Source organism: Brassica napus, chromosome A7, assembly GCF_020379485.1.
Source record: "Brassica napus cultivar Da-Ae chromosome A7, Da-Ae, whole genome shotgun sequence".
In the NCBI taxonomy this organism is placed as follows: Eukaryota; Viridiplantae; Streptophyta; class Magnoliopsida; order Brassicales; family Brassicaceae; genus Brassica; species Brassica napus.
The window spans coordinates 28,153,166-28,178,434 of record NC_063440.1 but is presented as its reverse complement, the minus strand read 5'-3'; the positions used below and the strand labels follow the sequence as shown (position 1 = coordinate 28,178,434).

The 25,269-nt window shown below is 35.4% G+C and overlaps 5 protein-coding genes across 10 annotated transcripts; 2 read left to right on the top strand and 3 right to left on the bottom strand.

Moving 5' to 3' along the window:
* Positions 1-38: 38 nt before the first annotated feature.
* LOC125576419 (aromatic aminotransferase ISS1-like) lies at positions 39-2,781 on the bottom strand. 2 transcript variants are annotated; one of them, XM_048736480.1, is made up of 7 exons: positions 2,524-2,723; positions 2,392-2,439; positions 2,097-2,285; positions 1,844-2,000; positions 1,591-1,756; positions 686-794; positions 39-602 (listed from the first exon to the last, which is right to left on the bottom strand). In XM_048736480.1, exons 1-7 carry the CDS (start codon positions 2,584-2,586, stop codon positions 150-152), a joined length of 1,185 nt encoding a protein of 394 aa, XP_048592437.1. In that variant the 5' UTR covers positions 2,587-2,723; the 3' UTR covers positions 39-149. The 2 variants fall into 2 exon arrangements, with proteins under 2 accessions (XP_048592437.1, XP_048592436.1); XM_048736479.1 differs by having other exon boundaries at positions 2,392-2,781.
* A 1,186-nt stretch (positions 2,782-3,967) lies between these two features.
* LOC125575161 (cyclin-A2-4-like) lies at positions 3,968-7,916 on the top strand. Of its 2 annotated transcripts, XM_048736476.1 has the most exons (11): positions 3,972-4,586; positions 5,318-5,667; positions 5,758-5,965; positions 6,061-6,197; positions 6,265-6,357; positions 6,436-6,569; positions 6,673-6,825; positions 6,926-6,959; positions 7,057-7,209; positions 7,290-7,424; positions 7,527-7,916. In XM_048736476.1, the coding sequence occupies exons 2-11, from the start codon at positions 5,380-5,382 to the stop codon at positions 7,578-7,580; spliced, it is 1,389 nt and encodes a 462-aa protein (XP_048592433.1). In that variant the 5' UTR covers positions 3,972-4,586; positions 5,318-5,379; the 3' UTR covers positions 7,581-7,916. The 2 variants fall into 2 exon arrangements, with proteins under 2 accessions (XP_048592432.1, XP_048592433.1); XM_048736475.1 differs by having other exon boundaries at positions 3,968-4,586; positions 5,318-5,965.
* A 201-nt stretch (positions 7,917-8,117) lies between these two features.
* Positions 8,118-10,719, top strand: LOC106445942 (D-glycerate 3-kinase, chloroplastic). Its single transcript, XM_013887597.3, has 12 exons — positions 8,118-8,404; positions 8,501-8,865; positions 8,943-9,022; positions 9,102-9,153; positions 9,249-9,290; positions 9,371-9,449; positions 9,537-9,568; positions 9,687-9,755; positions 9,839-9,913; positions 10,011-10,127; positions 10,219-10,269; positions 10,354-10,719. The coding sequence occupies exons 1-12, from the start codon at positions 8,182-8,184 to the stop codon at positions 10,495-10,497; spliced, it is 1,329 nt and encodes a 442-aa protein (XP_013743051.2). The 5' UTR covers positions 8,118-8,181; the 3' UTR covers positions 10,498-10,719.
* Positions 10,720-13,286: 2,567 nt separating this feature from the next.
* LOC125576417 (auxin-responsive protein IAA15-like) lies at positions 13,287-14,627 on the bottom strand. The gene is made up of 5 exons (XM_048736474.1): positions 14,314-14,627; positions 14,048-14,217; positions 13,840-13,936; positions 13,648-13,709; positions 13,287-13,571 (listed from the first exon to the last, which is right to left on the bottom strand). The coding sequence occupies exons 1-5, from the start codon at positions 14,502-14,504 to the stop codon at positions 13,558-13,560; spliced, it is 534 nt and encodes a 177-aa protein (XP_048592431.1). The 5' UTR covers positions 14,505-14,627; the 3' UTR covers positions 13,287-13,557.
* A 3,542-nt stretch (positions 14,628-18,169) lies between these two features.
* On the bottom strand, positions 18,170-25,262 carry LOC125576416 (N-terminal acetyltransferase A complex auxiliary subunit NAA15-like). Of its 4 annotated transcripts, none has more exons than XM_048736472.1 (27): positions 24,575-25,262; positions 24,363-24,448; positions 24,191-24,269; positions 23,791-23,873; positions 23,534-23,683; positions 23,287-23,402; positions 22,886-22,991; positions 22,649-22,720; positions 22,442-22,557; positions 22,090-22,222; positions 21,868-21,945; positions 21,747-21,800; positions 21,577-21,647; positions 21,374-21,428; positions 21,184-21,279; positions 20,800-20,928; positions 20,617-20,699; positions 20,286-20,516; positions 20,062-20,185; positions 19,883-19,990; positions 19,655-19,786; positions 19,490-19,546; positions 19,255-19,352; positions 19,111-19,169; positions 18,916-19,027; positions 18,747-18,847; positions 18,170-18,564 (listed from the first exon to the last, which is right to left on the bottom strand). In XM_048736472.1, the coding sequence occupies exons 4-27, from the start codon at positions 23,860-23,862 to the stop codon at positions 18,365-18,367; spliced, it is 2,553 nt and encodes an 850-aa protein (XP_048592429.1). In that variant the 5' UTR covers positions 23,863-23,873; positions 24,191-24,269; positions 24,363-24,448; positions 24,575-25,262; the 3' UTR covers positions 18,170-18,364. The 4 variants fall into 4 exon arrangements, with proteins under 4 accessions (XP_048592429.1, XP_048592427.1, XP_048592428.1 ...); XM_048736470.1 differs by having other exon boundaries at positions 24,363-24,437; XM_048736471.1 differs by lacking the exon at positions 24,363-24,448.
* Between the last annotated feature and the right edge of the window lie 7 nt (positions 25,263-25,269).

Sequence of the window (25,269 nt, the reverse complement as noted above, 5' to 3'; positions counted from 1 at the left end):
ACATCATTTTAAATAAGTAAAAATATTGTATAACATGATAAAAGAAGAATCATCAGCTATCAAATAAACAAACACTCTTTTATATAGCTGACAAAAAAAAGAAGTAATTTATATCTTTGACCCATTTTATTAACAAACAACTCACTCACTCACTCCACCATTCCAAGGTGAACCAGCTCCTCTAATCCTTTCCTCAGCCTCTCTGCAGCAGCTCTCATTTCTTCCTCCTTCAACCCTCCAAACGACACCCGCACATGCCCGGGGCTACCGCTTGCACTCCCGGGGATCACCACCACTCCATGACGGTGAGCCAGCCATCTCACCGCCTTGAAATCATCTCCGTGTTCCTCTGGTAGCTTTGCCCACAAGTAAATCGCTCCTTCTCCTCCCTTAACGTTCTCCATCCCCAGCGGCTCAAGGGCCTCTTTAACAATCTCCCTGTTCTTCACCAGACCCTTTACCCGTTCTGTTATCCACCCAGTACCTTCCTCTAGTGCGTATACAGCCAGGCGCTGAGATATTATGGAGGCACATATTGGGATGTTGTCTTGAATCTTCACAAGCTCTCTCGCAAACCCTTTTAAGTTCTCCGAGTAAGCTATCTGCGAGTCCCATCAAACGTTTCATAAAGATTAAAACTCAAAATCAACAATATGGAAGTGAATATAGGATTGGGAACACTCACATATCCAAGCCTCCAACCCATCATGCCATAGGTTTTAGAGAAGGAGAAGACGTTAACAATGTGGTCTCCCTCCACGCAACAATGTTTTAAACCGTCATACATGAAATACCTGCCCATTTTTATGAGTCATTCTTGGGTCCACCCCTAGGGTGAACCTCTAGGTTCACCAACCAATAGGATTTCATTATTTCAAATTCGATATCTTTTAAAAAAGTAAACAAAATATTCTCAAATTATATTATGTTTTTAAAATAAAAAAGTAAAAAAAGATAATAGTTACAGAAAAAAGAATTAAAAAAAAAATATTTTTAATGTTCTCAACAAAACACTAAACCCTAAATCCTAGTCCCTAAATCCTAATCCCTAAACCCTAAACCCTAAATCCTAAATCCTAAACTCTTAGATAAATCCTAAACCCTTGGGTAAATCCTAAACCTTTGGGTAAACCCTAAGCCCTTGGATAAATCCTAAACTCTAAATAAAAAACACTAAAACCCTAAACCCTAAACGCTTGAATATTTTAGTGTATAGTGATTTTGATTTAGAGTTTAGGATTTATCCTAGAGTTTAAGATTTATCCTAGAGTTTAGGGTTTATCCAAGGGTTTAGGGTTTAGGATTAAGGATTTAGGGATTAGAATTTAGGGTTTAGGTTTAATGTTATGCTGACTTGTAATTATTACTTTTTTTTTTTACTTTTTAATTTTAAAAACATAATATAATTTGATAATATTTTGTTTCTTTTTTTAAAAGATATCGAATATAAAATAAAACAATCTTATTGGTTGGTGAACCTAGGGGATGGACCTAATAATAAATCCATTTTTATAACGATCACTTAATAGTATTACATCTATTATTTAAAAAAAAAAAAGAAACAACATTCAAATGAGTTGAGGAACTAACTCGTATGTGTTATCTACAATCAGCCAACATCCTGCATCTTTGCATATCTTTGAAATCCTCTTAAGAAGCGGTTCGGGGACATAGGTGCCGCTTGGGTTACCAGGATTCACAACAGTTACAACCTTTGGGGTCGGTTTAGACTCAGAGAGTGTCCTCTCTAACCAGTCTGGCAAAAAAAAAAAAAGGGGAGGTATTCACAAATAGTTATAACATTTCAAGTCATGAAAAAAAAAATGTTCATTCAAGGAGGTACCAGCGTCGGGATAGAGAGTATCTGGATGGGCAGGACCAACGATAATGTTGGTGACTCCAGTCATCTGGAAGGCCATGTAAGCATTGAAGTAGTATGGCTGAAACATGACAACTGAATCACCGGGATCGCTTAGTATAAGAACAAGATTCACAAACGCCTGCATTTAATACCCAAGAAAAAAAAAACAGAGAGTATAAGAGACTAAAAGAAGAAGAAGAAAGAGCCTTTTGGCACCAAAGAGCATGTATACCACCTGGTTGGCTCCAGCGGTAACCATCACTGCAGATTTAGTTAGCTTGTTTTCTTCACGCAGCTTTTTCTGAAGAGCCTGCCTAAGCTCGGGAATACCTTCATCTGGTCCATAAGAGCTAACCGTAGGATCCAACACAACGTCCTTGACCTTATCTAAAGCCTTTTGAGGAGGCTGCCAATGCACCACTCCCTGTAATTACATGAACACCGATTGTGTCTTTTATTGTCAATGAAGCAATGAGATGGCAATAGAATCAGCTGATCAATAAGACAAACACGAGAGAGAGGGGGCAAACCTGAGCAAGAGACATGGGGTTGGTCAACTCAGCCATTAACTTCCTAATCTGCACGCAAAAACCAACAGTGTTTGTCACATAAAAACAAAAAACACAAACGAATTCCGAGTAGAGTAGGAGTAGGAGGTTGACCTGAGCCATAACGGGCATGTCTGTGCTCATTGTTCTCCTCGAAAGCATCTCCAACGATCCCATTTCGATATTTTTTTTGCAATTAGGGTCGTCCAATCCAACTGTTTCGATATAAAGAGTAAAGGAGACTTGTTCAGAGTAAAGCAAGCACCTACTCCACAAAGGAAAACACCTGAAGAGAGAGAAAAAGAGGTATGAGCAGCGTTTTAGGCACACCAACTCCCTTTTGCTTTTTACTTTCATGGACTTTTTCTCAAGGGAAAAATAACTCAACTGCCTCTTTTGTTAGCATCTCCTCTGACTCAGATACAGTTTGGCCCCATATTAACTTAACTGGACGTTGAATGAATTATTGATCGACTTCCACTTTCCTCATTTTCACATACATGCCCTTTCTGTTTTAATGTACGTAGCTTTTCGCATACTCGTGTTTTGTGCATGTATTTACAATTTACTTATATATCCTAACTTTTATACTTTATTCATTCAAAAGAAAAACTTCTATACTTTGTTGAGCTTTTTTTCCCTCCGGCTATAGTCATTTAACATCAAAGTTTCGCTTGACATTTCATCGTGGACACCCCCCCCCCCCCCCCCCCCCCCCCCCTTCCCATATAGCCAAGTTCATGTAATATTAGATTTGGTCAAAGCAACGTTGAGAAAAATTAGCTTCAAGTTTTGTTTTGGGCGAAATTCAAGTTTTTATTACAGAGTGTTATCTTCTAATCAAATACGACTAAACACGACAAAGTCCAAGTATGCTTTTAAAGGGGAGCAAATCCAATAGGAACAAAAAGGCATCTTTAAGTCATACAAAATACATTTTAAAATCGAATGGACAAATTAAAATGAATGGATGATCATCCTTAGCATGTGGTGTCCAATAATTAAGCTTCAGGGAATATTTAAAGATCAATCGAAACGTAAGAAAAGGTTAAAAATGAGGACGGATTCAGCTGTAACCTGCATTTGGTCTTTGTTTTTATCTTAATAGTTAGTTATTTTATAATTTTCTTAAGTTTAAACTTTAACCATTAAAAAAAAAAAAGAAGTGGTGGAATCTTTCTTCAAATCTTCAAAATTTGAACAGAGTTGGTAGTTTAATACTACTACTTATTTACCTCTAAACGAGATTATGTACTTTTTATTTACCTTTGGATGAATAGACACGCTGAACAGCACGTTCCTTTACTTTATTTTGTTTTGTATATAATCTTGCTGGTAAAATAAAATAAAATAAGAAAACATTCGAAAACAACAACATCTGCATCATAGTACTCTCATTAATTACAAGTTAATGGAGAAATTGAAAACGACACAAAACGCAAAAAAAAAATGTGAAAGAAAGGTAAAATGAGTAGTTAATAACATCAAAATAAAAAAGGTTGTGGTCAATCACATTCTCCAAATAGAAAAAAGTAAACACCTAAGGGCATCTGCATATTCATCACTAAACTCCATAGAAGGGGTTCATAAAGTATTTTTTTATTATTATTCTTTTTTGTTTGATTTTTTTTTTTAAATTAATTAATTGAATTAATCGCGGACCGCCCCGTACCGTGGGGTCCGCACTACAGTGATGAACCAAGTTCAGTGCAGTGATCTCGCAGGAGACAGATTCACTTCTTTGTTTATTTTAATATTTTTTTTTTCGAAAACTGTGTGTACTCACCCGTTTAATGGAGATGCTCTGATCAGTAATATAAATCAAAATTGTGCACAATAAACTTAAGGTGTTTAGTTGTGTTCCTTTTTCCCTGATTTGATGGTCAAACAGTCAACGAGATTAGTTAGAAGGACAAAAAAAACATTTCTTTGTAGTAATAAAGAAAGTTTATTATTTAATTAATATCTTTAAACTCTCTATTGTCTATCCCGCTCACTTACACACAGGCAGTGAGTCCCTTTGCATAAAAGCAAATTGACTAAACAATTACTCTCTCTGTCTCGCTCCCATCTTCTTTGCTCCTCTTTCCCAAAGAAAAAAAGAAAAGAAAAGAAAAGAAAAGGGGTTTCCTTTTATTTTTATTTTTTTTTGGGTGAAGAATTTTACCTGGAGCAGAGTAAGTTCCAGTCTTCTCAGTTTCTATTTCATTGTTGTTGTTGGGGGTTTGTAGATTAACAAAAAAAAAAAGAAGTGATTTGATTATATCCTCATTGGTGTTTCTAAGAAGGGATCGATAGAGGGTTCTTTGGAAAAAAATGTGGAGATGTATAGCTAGCAGCTCCAAATGATATTCATGGGTCTTCTTGTTAGTTTTCCTGAGAATAAAAAATAAATGTGAAGCTTTTATGTGTAACTTTTTCCTTGTTTCAATTACTAATCCGATAAAAGAGATATATATATATATATATATATTTTTTGTTTTCCTTCAAATCATTTAATCTCTCCATATTATTCGCTTTAAAAAGTTGGTACGACTTTTTCTTCTCAGTGGTTTCTCAATCCTGAGAATTTTCTTGCGATAATCCTACTACTGTTTCGATTTTGTTCAAAATAATTAAACTTGTGATCTGCATTTTTGACTTTAATTTGAGAAAGTTTGAAACTTCGACAACCAAGGGAATGAATATAGAGAGTCTCTCATTAATGTGAAACTACACATATCATTTCTAGCTTGTGTCCTTGAGAGATCACCACCATGTCTGTCTCTCATCATTACATCAACTTCCTTTCTTTCTTTGGACTAACACCAACACCTTCCATGCTACCTTCTCTGTTTAACCTTGGCCAATACATTTCTTTCTCTTGTTGCATCCTTTACTTGACATTTTCCTACCTTCAATTTCACAGATCTCTAGTGCTGCTGAGAAGACCCCCAAAAACCTCAAGAAAACAGTTTGGTTTCCATCATAATGAAGGAGATAGCTGTTTCCGGGAACACAGTTCCTCTCCATGCTCGCCCTGTAACTCGTGCCCTTGCCTCTGCTCTGCGTGCGTCTAAGTTGTTGATTACATCTTCTTCACCCAACCAGGGAAGGGTTCTGAGAGCAAACAGCAAAAGAAGAGCCTTTGATGATGATAAGAAGAATGCCAGTCCACCTAAGAAGAAGAAGAAGCGAGCTCTTCTTAAAGACATCACAAATGTTACCTCCCATAATAATTCTTATACTACAAGCTGCTTCAGTGCAGCTAAACTTCAGGTTGTTGTTCATATACACAATACAATGCTTCTTCTTAAAATTGTCAAGAAACATGTTTGTTGCTTACAAGTGTCCCATTTTTTTTTAAAGGTGCAGATAAAGAAGGGAAGGGCATGTTCTTCCAAGGTGGCATCATCTTCTGCTACTTCACAAGTTACAGATGATGTAAAGTTACAAGTTGTGTCAGATTCAGAAGGAGTAAGCTTGTCTGGCTGTACAGGCACAAACGAAGCATCTTCTAGCTCAAAGCCGAGTTCCAGGTTGCCTCCAAGACCCCTTGGGAGATTAACTTCTACAGGTTAGTTTTTTACAAGTACTGTTTCCGCGTGAGTGATTTAAAAAAAAAAAAAGAAGTTATTTATGATTCTTTCTTCTTGCTAAAATGGTTGACAGTTGAGAGAAGTTGTGTTGGAGGAAGTTCCACTGTGGCAAGTATCCCCAAATTCATTGACATTGATTCAGATGTTAAAGATCCTCTTCTCTGTAGCCTATATGCACCTGATATCCACTACAACCTGCGTGTTTCTGAGGTACTAATCCCCTTGGAATTTTGAGGACGATGCATCTGGTTATCTAACTACTTTGTCTACTGAGCAGCTTAAACGCAGACCATGTCCTGATTTTATGGGGAGAACACAAAGAGATGTGACTCAGACAATGCGTGGAGTCCTGGTTGATTGGCTTGTTGAGGTTTGTTTTAGATCCTTTTGTTGCTACGTATTTTGAATTTTTAAAGTCTTGCTCACAACTCATAGACTCTTTCTTCAGGTCTCAGAGGAATACACACTTGCATCTGACACTCTCTACCTCACAGTGTATCTCATAGACTGGTTTCTACATGGGAACTGCATGGAAAGACAAAGACTTCAATTGCTGGGCATCACTTGTATGCTCATTGCTTCGTAAGTTACCTCATCATCTCTCTTCCCAGTAAATCAAAACAGTAATGCTTTGTCTGAAAGGAGGAAGAATCTTAAGAAAGAGTTTGGTGGTGTTTCTTAAAAGAAAGTACGAGGAAATCTATGCGCCACGCATTGAAGAGTTCTGCTTCATCACGGATAACACTTACACAAGAGATGAGGTCCTGGAAATGGAGAGCCAAGTACTGAAGCATTTCAGCTTTCAAATATACACTCCCACTTCTAAAACATTCCTCAGGTAAAATTTACTAGACTGTGATTAAAAAAAAAAGAAAAGGGGTTTCATAATGCTGTTGTATCTAGTCTTTAGTGATTCAAAAAGTTTCCATTTCTTGCAGGAGATTTCTCCGAGCAGCTCAACCTTCTCACCTGGTAATTTTGCTTTCTTTTTCTTCTTCTTATACACGCTCATCAAAAGATTTTAACAGAAAGATTGAAACTATTTTATTTGGGAACGTTTGATATGCAGATGATGCCAAGTGTGGAAATGGAGTTTCTGGCGAATTATCTGACGGAATTGACGTTAATAGAGTGTCAGTTCTTGAAGTACCTACCTTCGGTTATAGCTGCATCGGCTGTTTTTCTAGCCAAGTGGACAATGAACCAATCAAGCCACCCTTGGGTCTGTTCTTGTTTCCTTATGTTCTGTTCCACAAATATTGAATCTCACACGATTTTTATTCCTGTTATTTCTTTTTTTAGAATGCAACACTTGAGCATTACACAACGTATAAAGCCTCGGATCTCAAAGAATGTGTTCAGGCCTTGCAAGATCTGCAGCTCAACACCAAAGGATGTCCCTTAAACTCCATACGCATCAAGTACAGGCAAGACATGGTAAGAAAAAATAAGTTAAATCTCAGTTTGTTTTTTTTTTTAAATCTGCCGCGTAATCTAACAGCTATATTTTTTTTGGCTACTTGAACAACATTTTTACAGTTCAAATGCGTGGCGGTGTTCACATCTCCAAAGGTACCTGAGAGGCTATTCTGAAAAAGAGACTCGGTTCATCTCCTAACCGATATAACACGTACGTCAAGTCAACGTCTCTCTGTAACATTTGTGATGGTCCGGTTCGGCCTCATTCATTTGCTCTCTCTCTCAAATAAAAAGAGTTAGTAATTTTTCCAAGGTCTCACATTTAGACCAAAAAGAGTAACAGGTACATTCCGGTTCAGTGTAGACTTGTTTTTGTTGTGGTCCGTATTACACGAGAGTTTAATTTTAAAAATTGTAAAAGTCGGATCGGATGTACATTTCTTTTTGGCTCATCATCAGGCAATTTCTGCTCCGGGATAATATTCTTCATGCTTTAGTATAAATTAATTGATTAATTAATCCACCGAAGACATTAGAAAAAAAAAAATTCCTTTTTATTAGAAGACAGTATTGACATTAGTATAAAATACCAAGTATAAAAATAGTATTTGACAGAGAGAGACAGACAAGACAAGTGCATTAATCACACGTTATCCGACGGAAGAATATGACTCACACATTTTTTGATGGAAAATAATAACAAAATATGATCAATTTACTTCTTCTCCTTCCTTGCTTGCTGATGTGTCGCTCTGCTTCGAGGTAGAGAGAGAGAATGGCGGGGGCAACTTCATCAAGTTTGATATGGTCGCCATGGCAAGCGACTTTTCACCATTATAATAATAGGTTGCATCATGTCAAAGGTTATCCGTTTCCATGTCACGCTTTCCATCCTATTTGCAAAAGACGTTTTTCTTCATCCATATTTAACGACGACCATGTTGTCATTTCGGATTCTTCATCCTCCTCCAACAAGCAAGGCCGTTTCTCAATGTCTGGTAAAAAAACGCCTCCTCCTCCCTAATTTTGAGGTTTGATATGGTAGAGATTATATATATATTCTTAATATTTTTTTGAGTTTGTACGTGTTGTAGGGTGTGGTTGCTCTTGGATTCAGGACAATTCAATGGTTAATGCTTCGGCTACGAAGAAATGCTCGGCTTTGCCAACAAAAACAGTGGATGTCTCTTCAGTTTCAGACCTTTTTGAATTTATATGCTCGGGTCCCCTCGTAGACAAGATCGGTATTACTCCTGAAAATGTTGGTCAGTCCATCGACAAATGGTTACTGTATGGCTCTCAGCTATGCAGACTCTTCCAGCTCAATGAGCTTAAGCTCACCATTCCGCAGAAAGCTAGGCTTTACCATTACTATATACCCGTCTTTGTTTGGTGCGAAGATCAGATTGCCTTGCATAATTCCAAGTTTAAAGACGGAGATGATGTGCCTCCTCTAGTGGTACGCTACTAATAAATTGTCTTTCTTTGGTTATTGACTTAAATTATTGATGGAGATGATCAAGAGATGTGATGCAGATTGGATTTAGCGCACCTCAAGGATGTGGCAAGACTACACTTGTGTTTGCACTTGATTATCTTTTCAAAACTACAAAAAAGTACCATTACTATAGCAGTTTACTTAATCTAAATTCCTAGTGATGATTCTTAGTACTAACTCAAAGCAATATATCTCAGGAAGTCGGCGACAATATCTATAGACGATTTTTACTTGACTGCACAAGGCCAGGTAAGACTTTACTTGTACTCTCTCTTGTCTGTCTGGACCTTCTCTTCTCCTTTTAGTACCTTCCATTTATTTATTTATTTATTTTATTGTCTCAGGCTAAGTTGAGAGAAGATAATCCAGGAAATGCACTTCTAGAGGTCCTAAAGCTCATCTCAACACTTGCTTTCTTCTTTAGTTTGAAAATATCGTCATTTGTTTCATCTATATATGTTTTCAGTATCGTGGGAATGCAGGAAGCCATGATCTTCCATTCTCTGTCGAAACAATAGAAGCCCTGACTCAACTGACCAAGGACGGTTAGTTTCCATCAATACATGTGCTTATTTTTGTCTGTTATTAATCTTTATTTTACCTTGTGAGTTTTTTCTTTTGGCCATTGACAGGCATGAAGATGAAAGTTCCTCGGTACGATAAGGTTATGAGTCAACCCTTGATTTTACCTTCTCTGCCTTGTCACTTTGTCACATTAACACACTTAATGAAAACAGAGAAACCAGGTCTTAACTTGTTGATGTATTCCTGTTTGGCTGCAGTCTGCTTATAGCGGGAGGGGTGACAGAGCCGCTGCAGAAACATGGCCTGAAGTTGAAGGACCTCTAAAGGTATTTGTATCTCAAAATGTTTCGGTTCAAAGTTGAAAATGAAACATGACCAACACTAAATTATGTTTGGTATATTTCTCCAGGTTATTCTCTTTGAGGGATGGATGCTTGGTTTCAAACCTCTTCCTTCTGAAGTCGTTAAATCAGTTGATCCACAGGTTATCTCAACTCCCTTTAATGACATTGATTAGAATTTTAGTAATACAAAATGTATATATATCCTATCAAAAAAAAAACTTTCTTCTCTTTCTGTAGCTGGAGACAGTGAATAAGAACCTTGAAGCGTATTATGACGCATGGGACAAATACATCAATGCTTGGGTCATCATCAAAATCAAGGACCCAAGTTATGTATACCGGTGGCGTCTTCAGGTATTGTATAATCTAATTAACAAACAAAAAAAACTCATTAGTTTTCGCTGTGTTTCTGATTAGTAACTTTTTGCTTTGGTTTTTTGGACAGGCGGAAATCGCCATGAGGCAGGCTGGTAAAGCCGGGATGTCAGATGATGAGGTATTTTGACATTCTTTAGACAGTTACTAATCTTTGTGGTTATTATATACATAGAAACAATGAATGTTGAAAATATCTATCTAGGTGAATGACTTTGTGTCACGGTATTTGCCGGCATATAAGGCCTATCTTCCGACCCTTTACGCTGAAGGACCAAGCGGCTCTGACCCTGACCGTGTCCTTGCCATAGATATCGATGAAGAAAGGAACCCCATACTCGCTACCTAATGACACATGTTCTTCTCTTTGTATGTAAAAGAGATTAACACTACATCACACATTCATACGTCTCTTTCTTTTATCTTTTGACATGCAATATTCGTTACAGTGATGCACATATATATATATATATATATATGTATGTATTTCCTTGAAATTAATTTTATTATTTTGTAAGAACACAAATTGCGGGTAGGTTTTATATGTGTGATCATAATCTTATAGACTTCAGACGATCCGTCCTTTTAGGTTCTTGAAGGTAGAAACACTGCTCAATTCACATTAGAACTGTAGTTGCTGCCAATCACAAACCTATACTGCTTATTAATTGTTTATATGAAAATAACAAAAACTTATGCTATAGGTGTTTACCGCATAGTCTGGTGCTATGTGAGGGATACACTAGCATACAATTTTCTACTCAAGCTGCTACGCGTTCTCAAAAGATTAATCATCAAAACGTAAAACTTACAAATGGAAATTGGCTCATGAAAGAATTTTCACAAAAACATTATGAAGTTTCTAATTCAATATATCAAAGTTGATAATGTTCTCATCACATATATAATTATAATGTCTTATATATGATCAAAAGTCTACATATGGTGGAATCTGCTTATGGATTAGTTATATGTTCTCTACACAGCTGCATTCTACGGATAAAAATTAATCATATTTTTAAAAATTCAGTTGTAATATATTATAAAAATATTTTGAAATTTTTTTATTTTCTCAAAATAAAATAAAATAAAAATCGTAACTGATCACTTGTTCTTCACCAAAACATGATTTCACCATAGTTTTTCTTGTGATTTTTACAAAATATTCTTTTATGATAAATATCTATATGACATCTGGGGCTTTTGTTGTTTTAAAAATTTTATATCGAAAATTATTTTCAATTTTTATTTTTTTTATTCCTAATATGTTTTTGATATTTAAACTACTTTTAAATTGTATTTTATTTGATTAATCAAGAGTTAATTTTAGGATTATGAATAATTTTATACTATAGGGACAAGTTAAGGTTAGTTTTATACTATAAGGACGAAAAAATGTGTTTTTCATTCTATTTTGGCTAAATTCCCAATTTTTTTTATGCCATCTTATCATAGCAAAGACTTGGATACGAATCATATATCATATTTTAGTTTATATATGCTTGTTTGATTATCTTCATGTCTCTTATTGGATTACTAATTGACGACATGTTCTACTCTTGCAGAAAAATACTCCTTTGTAATATGATATTTACATTAATGTAGACATATGAAAAACCTATCTTTAAAAATGTATCACCAAAATTATAATTTAAAATTAGTTGATTTAATTATAAATAAAAACTGTAACAATATATTAGTTACATAACTTTTGATAAAATTAAATTTATTTAGATATATAAAAACATCTTATATTACGAAATAACAAAAATTCTATAAAACACTATACATATTGAAACAGAAGGAGTATATCTCAATGAGTTGAAACTTCTGCATATGTTTTTGAGAACTACAAGAGTTTTGAAGATCTTAAAGCACCCTCGACGTCAACGGTATGATATCCAAAATGAATATCTTATTTCTATATTATTTTCATATGCATTTATTGAGTAATTAATTTTCTTTTATTTTTAAAATTTTATACCGCTTAAAAATGACAGCTAACTATTAGGAATTTAAAAGATATCTTGCAGACTGTTTGAAAACCTGGTTCTCTATATCTTTACTTTTGTCCACTTTTGTATTTGTTTAATATTTTATTCAGAAGGAAAACCTGCATGTTGGAGATGCTCTTGTTGTAAATTCCTATAAGGTGAGTTGATAATGTGCATCATATCTTGATTATACTTTATGGTTATGAATGTCTAAGGTGTTACTCTAAGAGCAACATTATTGGAGTTTCTTACTCCTAAGTTCTTAAAATACATGTATGTATATGTATATATTATATATGCGTATGTAATTATGGGATTCTAAGCTTTACGGGAAACCCAACCGAAAGTTCCTTAAATAAGAAATTTTCGATTGCGTTTCCCGTAAAGCTTAGAACCCCGCAATTACCAATTACATACGCATATATAATTTATAAATACACATACATATATTTTAAGAACCTAAAATCAAGAAACCCCCAATAATGTTGTCCTTATGTAGCGGGATAGTGCGGTTCGCAATGCTATGTTACTATTCACATCATTTTGTTTACTAGAACAAACAGAAAACTAAAATAATCAAAATACCAGCATGATAATTTGGTTTATGGGGAAACTTTTTAATATATATTTTTAAATTCCAAATAAAATCTCGAAAATTATACAAAGTTCATTAGATGATCTATTCTCTTCAAAGAAATATACATATTGAAAATTAAATATCAGATATAATTAATCAATATTTAACAAATATTATATTTGTACTTCATTAATATGTCACCTTTTAAATATTAACACTAACCACATAATTTGGATTTATGTAAACCATAATTAAACCATCTCGCACTATCTATTTTACTTATCTCATCTCGTATCGCTCAAACCATTATTACCATCATTATTTCCATCGGGAGCCTATGTTACATACTTTACGAGTTAAAAAGTTTCATTATTATTATTTGCTATTTTTTCGTTAAAATGTGGTCGGCAGTCAGTTGTCTGTGTGAGATTTAATGAAGCAGGAATATCTTGTCCGTCTTATCGATGTCGTCATGTTGGGTTCGGGTTGTCGTAAGTGACAAAAAAAAAATGGTTGTGTGTTTATTAAACTTCTTTTCATCTTGTGTATAGTTGATTTTTCAGTAAATGTTTAAAGCTCCATCTATTTAGTCATCAACTTAAGCAATAATATATAGTAGTGCCATTAATTACATTCAAATCCACGGCCAAAAAGTTTATAGCACATATATATTGCAATTCAGAAATCGCCGAACAATACATTTCTATTATACTCTGACTATATATATAAATATAGGCAGTTTTATAAGAAGAAATATATGCATTTGCGACGGTAATCCTATAGACTTGAGAAAATCCCATGCGTTAAGATTCTTGAACGTGTAAACATTGCTCGCTTCTTAGCTTGGAAGTACTGCACCAACATAAAACCTATGATGTTTATCAAATGTTTAAGTTGATTATATTACACGTGACAAAGGAGTTATTACCTAACCCCATAGCATCCGCGGCTTTCATCAACCGCATACGTTTGCAAGACTCCACAAACATCCTACATAAATCACAATATAATCAACCCAAGAGAAATTAGTCGCTCTCATCATAAAACATTAGTGTATTAGTATGTTTAGAGTTTGATTAAAACGGGAACAGTATTAGATCTATCCACACGGGTAACTCACATCCACGGGACATCTCCGACTAACATCCAGTCACCGTCCTTATCCTCGTAAGTTGCCATAAACTCTCCGTTCCTCTCCAGCTCCGTCGTCACCTTACCTATATAAACCACCGTCAAATAAGAACTCTCCAACTAAATTTAGTAATTTACCAAAAATACCCTCCACTTAGTCTATCAAAAATATAATAAGCTCTTCATTTTTCACTTACATATTGTTACTACACCCTGAAACATGCTTTCTAGAGCGGCAAAAAGTTGATCGTAGCAATTGTACATCTGAAGATCGACTTTTCTGAGATAGGCCGCACCATCCACCGCCACTTTCACGTACTTCCTCGCCCTTACCATCCTCACCGGCGGCCACCCCACCAAGCGGTCGCTAAAATCAGGACAAATACGCATTAACGCTCGGTGAAACTTGCATATATTTTTTTAAGATATGTTTGTAAGAATGAAAGTTTTTAATATGCCATACAAATTGTTGCATGCTATAGAATTGTTCACGTGTCTTTCCCCGAGTTTCAAATCAACGGTCTCGATGAAGCTACGCTTGTTTCTGGACTTTTGTCGGCCATCCGATGCTATTATTGAAGTTCCCGGTAGAGCAAGGGTAAGCTCAGTTCCTCGAAGATCACCGGATTCCCTAACGTATTCCTCCGGCGACATTTTATCCCGTCGTAGTCTATTATATGTAAATAATTTAAAAATAAAAGTGCGGAAAGTGATGAGACAAAATGGCACTAACTTTTGGCTTGAGTGTGATGAGTGTTTCGAGCTTTGGATTTTATAAGCGCCAGCTAGAAACCTAGTGAACCTTACCTATAATGACACGTCTCCTGTAACTGGCGGTTTTGATATCTCCACGAATGCAAGTGATAAATGGTGATTAGCCTCTGCTTCGAGTGCGACGTGGACCCATGCATTTACCGTTTTCTAAAACAAAAAGTCCTTTAGGTTATTTGCACTTAATAATTACTCCCTCTGTTCCTAAAAGATGTATGTTCTGGAAAAAAAAATTGTTTCAAAAAGATACATTTTTTATCTTTTCAATGTATGATTTTATGAAAAATTGTAAGTTTCAAAAAAATTAATGGTGTTTATTGAATTTCTATTGGCTAAAAGTTATGGAAAATTGTTATTCACAAAAAACAATGCATATTTAATGATTTTTCTTAATATATGTGAAAAATCTAGAATATACATCTTTTAAAAACAGAGGGAGTAGCAACTAACATGTCTCTGAACCCAAAAACAAAAAGATTAGGCACTTGATTAGCACCTAAAATGTATTTTGAACCCAAAAACAGAAAGTATCCAAAGTGTCTTTGAAAGCAAACAAAAAAAAAGCACTTAAAGTGTCTTTAGAGAGTTTGCATCTAAAGTGTCTTTGAACCCAAAGAACAAAGCATATAATATGTCATTAGTTAGTGGATTTGCATGCGAGCGGACATCTTCTAAGTTTTGATTTCTAGTGATAGACGACAGCAAAGTATTAGCCTGATCTTTTAACTTATTGAGTTTAGCTCCACCTCATGGGTTTCGACTAAGATTGAGAGAAAGAAGAAAACACATTTTATATATTATCATAAGAAACACTATTCCCGTTGCAAGAAGAAAACGTTATCCTTATTAGTGGTTTTTCGTATGAAATTTCTTATATATGGCTTTACTTGCGTTCATGTCAATTTAGTTATAGATAATCTTACACGAAGATGGATAACTATAACCTTTAATTTGCTAATAAATGTCGAAAATATAATTAATAAACAGAGGCAAAAAAATCCATATATTAGTTAGTGTGTTGTCAATTTTAGTTCCATATATTCTTCGAGAGAGATCGCCATGCATGTAGATGTAGTGTTCCATTTGTCTAGGCTTTCTTGTCAGTTTACTTATTCGAATATTTCCAATTAAATGTCTTGAAAAAACGTTCCACCAAGATATATCAGTTTTCACTGTTGGTCAATTAGGCTAGTATATAATATATATACACATCTTATTAAGTAGACTACTTCCTAAATCAACAGAAGACTCTCGAAAGGAACATATCCCTAGTATTAATTGATTGACAGTAATATTTGTCTGTATGAGATCACCGTTTTCACAAGTTTCAAATCTGATTCCTACTAACTCTTTACTCTACCATAAGAAAAGAAAACAAAAACGTTTTAGTCAGAGCGAAAACATTTATGACTGCAGTAGGGTCACGCATAACTCACGTGATTCTGTTTCTTCGCCGGGAAACATTATTGATTCACGATGCTTCATGTCACTATTCTTACGAGTTTTTAAGACGAGCCAAATAGTGAGTGGCCTATTGAATATACACGTGACGAACTCACCATTGCAAATCCGTGACCGGTAATTCCGGTCAGCCGTTCTTTTAAAAATTTAATTGTTTAATCGGTTTAAAACGCACATGAAACAAAATAGTCTAGAACGACAACAAGAGTTCTGCTATTCATGAATTATTTTGTTTGTTTTAACAGTGACTTATTAGTTTGTTATCATTCAGAACAGTTACACTTGTGGTCACTTTTTACTGACGAGGAGTTATCACTTTATCACAATCTTTCGTAATAACTCCAGCTCTCTAGCTATTAAAACATGTCTTAGATTCTTATAAGATAACGAGAGTAACTAAATGATGAAATTTTGGTAGCATAAATGTAATTATGACTGTTTTATTGGATGAATATTCTGCGTTTTAGTACGATCGTATGAGTAGAAATGGGATTATGGGAAACCATTTATTGGTCAAAAAATGCGAAACCATTTTAGAACTCTGTCCGATTCTTAGAGCATCTCCAATACATTTCTATTTTCACCTCTATAATAGCATTTGAAGGTGAAATTACTTCAACCTACCTCTATTTCTTCCTCTATAATAAAGATCTATATTTTTTTCTTTATTTATAGAAGAAAAAATAGCATTTCTCTATTTTGTACTCTACATTTAGAGATTATTATTTTAGAGAAACATATTAGAACATATTTTACCTCTATTATAGAGTATTTTTATTTTAGAAGTGAAAATAACAATACATTAGAGATGATCTTAGTTTGTTTTATGCAACAGGATCGGAAAACATCAATTGGGCTAAGTTACGTTCACTGGACCATTTGCCTTGCTGATTGCATCTATACATTTTTATTGCATTTAAACACTAAAATTAACTTCTGGAAAAAAAATTGCAGTAGACAAGATGTTAAATTAAAAATTGATACTCTATTTAGTAGGCCTCACAAGATGTTATGGTAAATCTATCATGAACCCTTCTGCAATAATTAAGCAATATTTAAAATTGAACAAAATTTTATCATACCGAATCTGCAAAAGCCAACTTCATAGACAACTTTCTTTCTCATTATAATAATATTAATTGACTTTTTTTTATAGTCCATCACCCGAAATTATAGAAATTTCATATTGAAAATTGTGTCTTCTCGTCTTGTCGATTTCCCTTGCGGATCTAACTAAAAATAAGATCCGATTTTTTCTGGATTTCTATAAATGCTTTTTGTTTTCCTTGTTTGATAAGTTGGAGTTATATGGTTGCAACATGATTTGTGTTCTATAAATTTTGTTCCCTGTAATCTCTTTAATCCTATATTTTTAGTTTAATTTTTTTCATTCTAATCAAAATATTTATACTGATGATGCATATGGTTTAAAGATCGAATAATATATATATAATTTAGAAAAAAGTGATTTACTGTTTATTTAAAATACGTTTCAAGCTTTTTGTTTCATACATTAACAAAAATTACATTTAAAACCTCAAAACAATCGGATTAATTTCTTTCTATTTTTTAACTTATTAAAAATTAGAAAATTAATTAAATTAAGGATTAATTTTGAAGTACAAAAGATTGGGGCAATGAAGAAATTAAATTTTTTTTAAAAAATCTAAATATTCGAACCGATCTGAACAACCGAATCCAAAATAAAAATATCTGAAAATACTCAAACAAATTCTAGACCCCAATATCAAAATACTAAAAATCCGACATGAATCCAAAAGTCCAAGCCTAATCAAGAGATGTAGCTTTCCATATCAATAAGTTCCAGAATAATTGTTATGATTGCAGAACAGAGTATTTACGAAAAAGATGCAACACCACACAAAGGAAAGGCTCATCAAATCAAAATTTTCCATAGTTTGTCAACAAGCTTAGTGTGGAGAAAGGAAAATAGAAAGGAAGTTAAAGGGTACAACATCAAAAAGCTCGAAACATCCCCGTTAAGTGTCAGGGAGGGAAACAAAACGAAAAGAGACAAAAAAAAAAAAAAAAAATCATTTCTTTCTATGTGCCATTGTTCATCAGACTTGAGAAACCCATCCTTATATAGAAAAACAATTATACACATTTGGCACTGTTACAACTCCAATCATCTTTTGATCCACACCTCTGCGAGAGATTCACTAAATCTCAAGTTTGATCCAGGTCTACAAGGCTATCTATCTTTTGTATAATTATCTCCCGGGTAGGTTTGCCTCTTATTAATTAAAAAAAAAAGAGCTTCAGGTAGAGACCGAGAGGCTCTTAATAGCTTCAAGTTGTCCATCGCTGAATTCAGTCTGACCCATTGGATGGCTTGGTGTGTCGCCATTCTCATTGCTCTTGCGAGACGAGTTGTACACTGAATCAGGTATCATAGAGCTGTGCTTGCCTTCAAAGTAAGTTGAACAGGGAAAATACTCTGCGCACCGTGTTTTCCATCCTGCAATTGTATCCAAAACCCGACTTAATATGTACTTCTAAACTCTAAGGACCTTAATATCATGGAAGCGTGCTCCGTTCATAAGACCAACCCAAACGCAATAAATGAAAATGCAGCTGCAGACAGAGTCATAACGGTACTACTTAATGGGGACATTCATAGTGGAGATATTTAATGCTTACTGGAGGCAGCTTCCGAGTCAAGAAGAACTGTGTCTAGAAGCTTATGAACTGCTATACAGTCTTTGAGTTTCCACTCTCTTGCTAGTCCTAGAGCTCCGTTCCTGCACATGGACAACGAAGTTAAACATACGAACAAAACAGAGAGAGACATAAGGTTAAGGAGCATTACGGTTGAACCACTTTTTTGGTTGAGTCTTCAATTACTTTGATAGACTCGGTTTTCTTGCTTGGATCTAAACGGTACAACATTTCTGCGTACGCAGCTCTGTGCACCAAAGAAACTGCAAAATTGATATGCAGACGTAAACACCTTTTTAAGAAATAACCATACATTGTCATACCATGTAATCAATTTGAGACGTACCTTCGTGTCTAGCAAGAAACTCTTTGTTTGCCTCCACTAGTGATTTATTTTGCAATTGACTACAACGCAAACAAATGGAAAATTTATCACACAATTGATATACATCATCAACAGTAAGATTGGATAATAGTTTTGAGTAGTCACCTGATTGATGGGCGCTCAGCCTCAAGGACACTCCAACGAAGTTTCTCAGCTTCAGTCGTTGGAGCACTTGTCGATCCTGTCTTGAGAGAGAATTTAATCTGCCATCCAAGTTCAAAAGCATAAACCAAAATGAAAACATATGACTAGCTACTCGAAGGGAAAACATTATTATCCCTTCTCTCTTTTTGCATGATTATGCATTTTTTAGAACACACGGGTAGCACAGATTTCATACCAGTGAACGATGTGAATCAGGGTTCTCCGCGTCCAGTTTAAGCAATTGCTTGACAGCCTGAAAAAAAAAATGAGAAATGAGACGGCAAAGCCCTTAGGTTACTTGAACAGAGGATATTATAGAAACATGAGCTTGAATATGGCCACTAAATGAGAAATGAGTTACCTGGAATGCAAGCAGAAATTTCTGTTTTCTCATATTAACCTCAAAAGAAAGTAGATGAGTCTCCAAAGAATTAGATGAATGCTTCTGGAGAAGTCTCAAGTACTTTGAAGCCTCTGCCATTGGCTCTTCCACCTGTACAGATTTAGTTTTCCAGTAAGCCTCTGATAAAGTTAATACTCATAATAAATAATTATGGCCAAGACCACAATACATGAAGCAAACAAAAACCTGAATTAACTTTTCCCCATGAGGATCTGGATCTACAGGTTTCACATTTCGTTTGCCAGACTTGGAGACAACACTGGCAGTTGATTCTTCACTCTTACCCTCAGCTTCCTGAAACGAAGAAGACCACTCTTAAGCCACCGAAGTGTCAATTCACTCGACAAAACACTGAAAATACCTACTTTCTTTGCTCGGGCTTCTGCCTTTTTCTGCTTCTTGATTTTCTTCTTCTGAGCAGGAGCCAACTTGGACATTTCATCTTCTTCGGCAGTTGATTTCGGAGAATCATGCAACTTCAGGTAGCACCTGATTATCGAGGCGAGAGGTAAATGTGACTACAGTTAAAATGGAATCTATCATGCATCCATAAAGTAGTTGGATAACATTTGTGCAACCAAGAGTTTACCTGATAGCTTTGACTGCTGCTTTGTGGAAATATGGGAATGAGTGCAATCGGTCTTGGAACTTAAGCATGTCAACATATGAACGCAAAGTCATCTTTCTTAAGCAGTACGAGTGGAAATCAAATTGATCTTCATGAATGTCGGAATAGTGCTTCTCCACAGCCAAAAACTTCTTAAGAGCACGTCCAAGATCACCCTGACGGTAGTAGCTATCCCCAGATGCAAGGTCATACCTTTTTACGAAATAAAATTAATAAAACAACAGTCATTAGAAAGACATCTCAAAATGTCAATTTTACTTCAGCAAAATTACTCAGTCTTCTAGAGCCGTACCACATGCACTGCATGTCATGAAGATTGTTGATCTGATCCCCCTCTTTTGTGAACAAAACAGCAGTTTTCTCAGCCAAGGTCACCTACACAAGAAAAAATCATAGAACGAAGAACTAGTGTTGAGGCCTAACCTCTACGAAATCTACCAAAACAATATAATATGAACAAAACCAAGATGTAAACCTGATCTGCTTGCAGCATACGCTTAACACATTCACTGTTTATATAGCGATCTGCTAGGTCCATGCATCTAGCTTCATCAGCAAGTGCGGCAGCGGCAGTCAGATCTCCTGCATGTTTCATTATTCGGCTCTGTTGACAGAAACCAATACAATGGTTAAGAAGAAACATGTGTCCTCAAACCAAAAGATAACCTGATACATGGTGTGCACAAATCATACAAATTATGTTAACACAGTCGCTATAACTACAAGTCCAGACAAAGCTATTCTGTCAATGAAGTTTTCAAAATGTATCTCCATACATAGAAGAAGCAGAAACAGTGGCATATACAAAAAACTGATGGATCAAAATTTATACTTTTTCGGTCAAGATAAACAAAGATACCTTAACGGAGTATAGGTCAATCACTGTCGGCGTATGAGCAATAGCCTCGTCAATTTTACCAAGGGCAACATCATACTGACCACGCTTGTCATAATGCTGCATTATGAAAAGTGAGTATCATGATAAAATATACAAAAGTACAACCGAAATTAATTACAGTGAGAAATTAAGACAGATAGCAACAGTGAACCTGAGCCAAGAAAAACAATATCCACAATAGAGTTGATGGGGGTTCTTTCACATCACTGCATCAATTAAGAATTAATCATAATAAATGACTAATCAAACAACTAATTTGATAAGATTTCACTGCTGATTTAGTATATAATAAGACCATAGATCATAGACGACATTTATCAAGTGAATGCTCCAGTAATAAATTCAGTTGTATACCTTCCTGGGTAACTTCTAGTAGTTTTAATCGAATTTTCCATCTCAATAAGTAGTTGCTCCAATATATCAGGCTGGGTAACAAAATACACCACTAAAACAGTAAAACAAAGTGAAACCAGATACAATGGAATTTGCGACAGCATTCTCAAGGACAAAGCAGGGAAACTAACCTTGCGAGGGTGATCATATAGAGAAGAGAGATCAGAAAATAATGAAGGAACACCCTGAGACAACAATCAAGATATATTAGAACACTGTCTAACAAAGAGACTCAAGAGCAAGAAAGGATACCTTTGTCAACAGAGGTTTGATGTACTTTCCTACAGCCTCCTTAAAACTTTCATCTTGCAGAAAATCCAATGGTATCCTCTGAAAATGGGAAATAGAGAATAACTTAGTATCGCTGAATTTATCTATCAGCACCCACAAAATATCAGAGAGAGCAAAATGGATAACTGGTAAAGGATATTTAAAAATGTAATTTACTACAGGCACTAATCCGCCTTCTCTCACCTTAACAGCGGATGAGCGAGTGTACTGCTCACTTAGAGACTGGTACAATGCATTTAACTTCTCAATTTGATCAGACGAATATTGACCATTTTCTGAATACAATTCAAGACATTTCTGGAGGCCTTCGTAATATCTGAAAAGTAAAAAATGCACTACTTATTTGTTTACCAGAATTGTCAGTACTCAAAAAATATATATAGAAGCCTTTGAGACTGTCATAGGAAACAATCGTCAACTTCTAAACAAAACAAAAAAAAAATAACGAAGCGGGGCATATAGGCGTGACAATAGAAGCAAACAATGAAAAATACTAATAGCTCAGGAATGACTTGGAAGTGGAAAGGAAAAAAACCTATAATTGTCGGGGTTCATGGAAAGCAACACCCTGTAGAGTTTCTTGGCTTCTTCTAGACGACCAAGCTTCGACAAGAGAGATACCTCTTGTTCTTTGTAAGACAACTTATCAACCTACATACAACCACAAGAGGAAGGTAAATCCACTATATGCCTGTATCCTATGACCCAGATATATCATTACAATAAGCTTCAAAAACGTAACTATTTTCGACTCTTTTTTGTGCAACTCCTCAAGAGCTTTGTCAAACGCACCGCTCTCCTCAAGTAAGGAAACCTGAAAGAAAAAGAACCCGTTGAGATTTCCTGCAGGTCCACATTGAAACTGTGCTAATGCGAAATAACACCAGAAGCTACATGGAACCGTTAATGGCAAGTATGGTTTTCTAGGGATAAAAGCCAATTGTCCACATATGATATTGGTATAATTTTTGCTTGATACCTTGTATAGGATCATTTCGGTGTGTTCACATAGCTCGTTCTCAGGAGGATAATCATCCTCTAGGGTGCCTTCAAACGCTTCCAAAATTTCAACAGCTTTAGAAGCACTGGTTTGAAGAAGAAAAAACAATAAATGTTTAGAGGTCTTAAAGAAAAAAAAAATATATATATATATATATCGTGTAGCTGATTGCAAAGGCATAGAATTCTACTGAATACTGTTCATTGGTATATTATTTGCTAAAAGTCTGATGTAATAAGATACATCCCAACAAAGGTGTACTGCTTAAAATGTCCAAGACTACATTTGAAGATCAAATAAATACACAAGCGAACAGTCCAAAGAAGGAAAACTAGAATTCCATTCAAATGAGTAAAGAAAAGGAAAGGAGCATAACATACTTTGAGTTTAAATGCTGGGAGACTGCAAAGCCAATCCAGTTCATTCGATGATTAGGCTTCAAAGTCAAAAGCTGCTGCCTGGTCTCAACAAAACCAGATAAGTCCCGCATTTGTGCCTAGGAATTCAAAAAAAAAAAGAGTATACGATAAGATAAATTATTGAAAGCATCAACAGAGAGATTACACAAAAGAATAATGAGAAATTGCCATCTAAGAAATTCTGCCCAATCCATTTTCCCATAATTACCTGCAAGAGTGAGAGGTCTCTGAGTATTTCAAGGTTATCAGGATCTATTCTAAGAGCATTTCGGTAGCACTTGATGGCCTCTCTATACTCGATGTCTGAACGGTATAGGAGACCAAGTACATGCCAGCAAACATGGCTTTTGATGTCATTCTGCACGGAAAAGTAAAAGTAAAAATTATATATTACCCTGAAAAACCATACCATGTCTGGAAACTAAGGATTGATGTTATGTTAACTTATGATAATCGAAGAGAAACCTTGACTCCAAGCCGAACAAGCTCATATGCTTCAGTTTTGCGGTCCATACAATTTAGAGTCAGTCCTTTCATCGATAAAGTCTCTGAAAATGACAAAGAAGAAAAGAACGAACCACTCAGCAGGAGCAAAGAAGTGCTTTAAAAGCAAAACAGAACAAACAAAAAAAGAAACAATACAAAGCATCTATCTCCTAAGCTTATTCAGAACATGAACATACGCTACAAGCCTCATACTAAGAAATTAGTTTACTTGCTTTTTGCTTCACTAGGAACAAAGAAAATTACGCTGATGTCCAAAGAGTTGCAGAGTGAGAGGGCAATAAGAAACTTAGCATAAAAATTAGAAGAAACGAAAAAAGAAAGAAAGAGGGGGTTAAGTTAATGTTAAAAGAAAACTGACCGCCATGAGAAGGAAACTTTTTTAAGATGGCATCAGCAGCCTTGAGTCCTTTCTTGTACTGCTTAGTCTCATAAGATTTCTGCATTATAAGAAGCTCACTCAGAATAAGTAGATGTGAAAAATAAAAAGCAATGCTAAAGTAAATATGAAATAGACAGGAGTTAAACTAAACTAGTTTGCCGAGCAATTGGGAGACGAAAAGGGGCAATAAGCTTATATATGAAGCTGCGATCAAGGTCACCAGAGTCTGGCAATAGCCTAGATAGTCAACGCAATTGAAGCTGCTTGTAGCTTGATGAGGAATAAAAAGAACTAATCGTGTTCCAATTTTAGCCAGCAGCTAGGGAAGAAAAACAGAGAGAGAGAGAGAGAATCGGAACATACGACGATGAGCTTGAAGAGGTTAGCCTCTTTAGTAGGAAGCGAAGCCCCCATTTTCCTTACTCTACGAAGAAGAAGGAATGCCGCACTATCCGCTTCTCAACCCTACTCTGCTGCAGCGGAACAAAGAAGACGACACTTTCTTAACCAACATCAATCTTGTCTTCAATCTTCACTTATCCCTCCTAACCATTTCGGTACACCTTTCCGGTTTAGATTATTTTGCCTTTATATTACTATATGAGAGTCGAATAAACCGGAAACAACCTTTCAGCAACTAGATCTGGTTCTGAACCGAATTGACCGGATCAGATTCTGTATAGACTAAACCGAATCCAAAACAAATTTTAATTACTCAAAAAATCTTCTCATTTTCAGTTTTTTTTTTTTGTTCGCAGCATTCTCTACTCAAACCTAATAAGCCAACGTCTTGAGCTCTTCCTTCATATGCTGCAAGCAAAATGAACACAAGTTTGATCTGATGAGACTCTAAAGAAACCGTTCATCTAAGCATTCTCTATCTCTTCTTCGCTCATTTCAACCGTCTTATCTTCACTCATTTCTCCACTATGAGGAGATACGATCTAAACCTACGCATTGTGGTTACTAGCTTCAAACCATGGCCATATATATATATTGCTACTGAATCTAGAACACGCATAAAACATGAGAAAACTTTTATTGGCTTCAGCAGAAAG